The sequence below is a fragment of the Arachis duranensis genome, chromosome 3, assembly GCF_000817695.3.
Source record: "Arachis duranensis cultivar V14167 chromosome 3, aradu.V14167.gnm2.J7QH, whole genome shotgun sequence".
NCBI lineage: Eukaryota > Viridiplantae > Streptophyta > Magnoliopsida > Fabales > Fabaceae > Arachis > Arachis duranensis.
The window spans coordinates 113,971,489-113,974,720 of NC_029774.3; the positions used below are offsets into that span (position 1 = coordinate 113,971,489).

Consider the following 3,232-nt stretch of genomic DNA (forward strand, 5'->3'; position numbering starts at 1 on the left):
TGCCAGTTCCGGCGTTTAACGCTGGAATTTCTGTAGGTGACTTTGAGCGCCGGTTTGGGCCATCAAATCTTGGGCAAAGTATGGACTATTATATATTGCTGGAAAGCCCAGGATGTCTACTTTCCAACCCCGTTGAGAGCGCGCCAATTGGGCTTCTGTAGCTCCAGAAAATCCACTTCGAGTGCAGGGAGGTCAGAATCCAACAGCATCTGCAGTCCTTTTCAGTCTCTGGATCAGATTTTTGCTCAGGACCCTCAATTTCAGCCAGAAAATACCTGAAATCACAGAAAAACACACAAACTCATAGTAAAGTCCAGAAAAGTGAATTTTAACTAAAAGCTAATAAAAATATAATAAAAACTCAACTAAAACTACCAAAAACATACTAAAAACAATGCCAAAAAGCGTACAAATTATCCGCTCATCACTCATCATCTAGCATGAGAGCATAAACATGTAATTCATAAATGAGTTCACCAAATAAAAAAAATTAGAGAGACCAATAATATGAATACTCACCAAAATTTACACCAGTGTTACTGATATGTGGGTTTGTCATTAGCACAAACTGGTCAGCATAACTAGGATCAGTTAGAATTTCTTGATACCTGCAAAGCACATATATAACAAAGTAAACAACCTATATGCACATATTCAGATTGAAGACATGCCAATAAGAAGACTCTGGATCTTAGGCTGCGTTTATTTCTAAGAACAGGATAGGACAAGACACTGAGAACAGGTTAGGACAAGACACTGATGGACAGAGACACAAAATTTTGTGTTCTTGTATTCTGTTTGGTGATAAATTAGAACAAATTATGAAAATTTAATTTATTCTCATTTTTTTCATTCAAAAAATTTGAGATGAAAAATATAAAAATAAAAAATATAATTATAAGAAAAAATAAAAAATAAGTTATGTCCCTTGTTGGTGTCTCCGTGTCCTTCCTGTCAGGATAGACACAAAATACACTAATTCAGTGTCTCTGGACACATTGTCTCTGTCCATGTCTTCTCTGCCAAATACGATTTTGTGTCTCAGTCAGTGTCCTGTCTCTGTAAACAAAGGCGGCCTAAAGATTTATACTTCATCTTACCCAGTTAATGATGTATTGAAACCTACTTCGCCAGCTTGGGTTCCTGTAGCACCAAATGACTTTGCTTTCCAGATTGATCCATCTTCCAAAACAAGCCTAGCATCTAATGTCTTCCAAGGTCTTTCCCCTTTAACTATTTATAAAGCAGGGGAAAAAAACACTGCATCAATATCTTTAAGGTCTGGCTAATAACCACTTCAAGCATAAACTTACAAAAGCTAAACAGAACATCTTTATATCAAAGTCAAAAAGAAAATCGTCATGAATTAACAGGCTACAAGTATTTTGCTATCAGGATGCATAACTTAGCTTAAGAAGTTAAGAGGGAAAAAGAACAAAAGCATGAAAAGAACAAGCTTTTAAATATTGTCTGTAATAACAAGAAAAGCTCAAGACCCTATTAGTAAACATTCAAGAATTTGTTTAAAACACGATAAGAACGATTAATGTAACGTTTAAATAACATTGCTTTACAAGATTGTTGAGGTGCCCATGATGAAACGGGGATGGGGGTGGTTACCGCGGAACATCTGAGGGTAAAAACGCGAACTTTGGAAGTGGATAGTAGCAATTCGGAACCGAAACTCTTGGAAAGGTCACTCACAGTGACAGAGAAAGCCAAAGATTTTGTTGCCATTGTGAACTTGGCGGCACCGTAGTACAACACACAGGTCTGAAACCACCCAAGTAGAGAAGAGGGAGGCATAGAACCGCAGTTAGAGGAAGACGCGTGCGGCGCGGTGACGCAGAGGAAGAGCCTCTGCTGTGTTGTGACTTGTGAGTGTGAATAGCGTAGGTTCGAGTAAAGGACAAATCTGTGCCAATGTGCCATAGCTAACACGGCATTTTGCCCCTTCTCTATCTCAAAGGTCTCGGGTTCGAGTTCTACCAACTTCAATGGAGGAAAAAAATTGGTAAGTATATGAGGAATGTGTAGGTGTGTATTGTGTACCTAGGATTGGGGGTTGTCCAATTCATTGGGTATCTAAGATTGGGGGTTGTCTAATCCACCAAACAAAAAAAAGGACAAATCCGTCTCTTTTTTCGTGGATATTTTTGTCTTCGAGGATTGAGAAATATTTTTATGTCTCTGATCCCCTGAAAAAATGGATATATTTACCCCTTTGTTAGAGTCGCTCCACTTGGCCTGACGAAAAATGGTGACGTGGCTCTTGGGGCGCTAATATGGCTGTTACGGGTTGCCACGTGGGATAAATTTTTGAAAAGAGGACGTATTAGTCTCAGGAACCAAAACGTCGTCGTTTCTTTTCCACCCCCAATCTATGAAATCCTCGAGCCTAATCCTTCAAATGCAATGTGAGGGTGAAGCGGGTGAAGGAAGAAAGGGAGCATTCCGACCCATGTCATCCGGCGGACAACATAGGGAAGTGCCCACTCTGCCCCAGTAGATCCGAGCGCGAAAGACTCGACCCTCCCAATTGATGTTGTTGCTGCTGCTGCTGATTCTGTAGCTGAGCTGCCACGGAAGCAGAACTGTTGAAATTCATTTGGCCGCCGTACAACCCGGCCTGCTGCCACATAACGCCAAGCTGCTGCTGAGACTGCATTTGATTGACCCGCGTCATCGAAGGGGACCGCTGGAGGGTCTGCTAGAGTTGGAATTGGGACATAGGGTTCATGGTCATCCCCTGAGACTGCTGCATCACAAGCGATTGTTGCTGCTGCTGTTGCGTTTGTTGCTGTTGCTGTGATTGTTCCTGAAGCTGTTGCTGCTGCTGCTGTTATGGTTGTTGTTGCTGTGATTGCTGAGGGTCTTAGGGGAGAGAAGGGGAAAAGATATTGTGAATTTAAGGAGATTGTTGTTGAGAGAAGTTTGAGATCGACGACGATTGCGCTGACATTGAAGGGTTGGGATTTGAATTAGGGATTGGATTTAGGTTTGGACTTAGGGAAGGCTGGGATTGAGGGTCCATGGTAGAGGGTTTAGGTGAGGACGTTGAGGCGTTTGGAGTTTCAGCTATTTGTAGAAGAATTGCTTAGTGGAATTGGAGAGCAGAGAGTGAGTCTATGAATTCCACGGTGATGCGGACATGGCCAAATTGGGCAGAGAGGTTGAGTGAATCGCAAGAGGAAGAAGAAGAAGGACGGAGGAGGTCACCGGCGTTGATGGT

At 41.9% G+C, this 3,232-nt stretch overlaps 1 protein-coding gene across 3 annotated transcripts; it reads right to left on the reverse strand.

The window, feature by feature from the left end:
- Window positions 1–433: 433 nt before the first annotated feature.
- LOC127739634 (carbamoyl-phosphate synthase small chain, chloroplastic-like) lies at window positions 434–1,853 on the reverse strand. Of its 3 annotated transcripts, none has more exons than XM_052258927.1 (3): window positions 1,621–1,853; window positions 1,101–1,233; window positions 434–608 (listed from the first exon to the last, which is right to left on the reverse strand). In XM_052258927.1, the coding sequence occupies exons 1-3, from the start codon at window positions 1,628–1,630 to the stop codon at window positions 491–493; spliced, it is 261 nt and encodes an 86-aa protein (XP_052114887.1). In that variant the 5' UTR covers window positions 1,631–1,853; the 3' UTR covers window positions 434–490. The 3 variants fall into 3 exon arrangements, with proteins under 3 accessions (XP_052114887.1, XP_052114886.1, XP_052114885.1); XM_052258926.1 differs by having other exon boundaries at window positions 434–568; window positions 1,127–1,233; window positions 1,575–1,853; XM_052258925.1 differs by having other exon boundaries at window positions 1,575–1,853.
- Between the last annotated feature and the right edge of the window lie 1,379 nt (window positions 1,854–3,232).

Bases quoted from the DNA above. Each gene is read 5' to 3' on its own strand.
- LOC127739634 (XM_052258925.1), bottom strand. From the start codon at position 1,806: ATGCCTCCCTCTTCTCTACTTGGGTGGTTTCAGACCTGTGTGTTGTAC. The intron at 1,234-1,574 runs GTAAAGCAATGT...CTTTATAAATAG, and splicing joins ATGGGCACCTCAACAATCTT to TTAAAGGGGAAAGACCTTGG. The intron at 609-1,100 runs GTAAGATGAAGT...TGTGCTTTGCAG, and splicing joins TTCAATACATCATTAACTGG to GTATCAAGAAATTCTAACTG.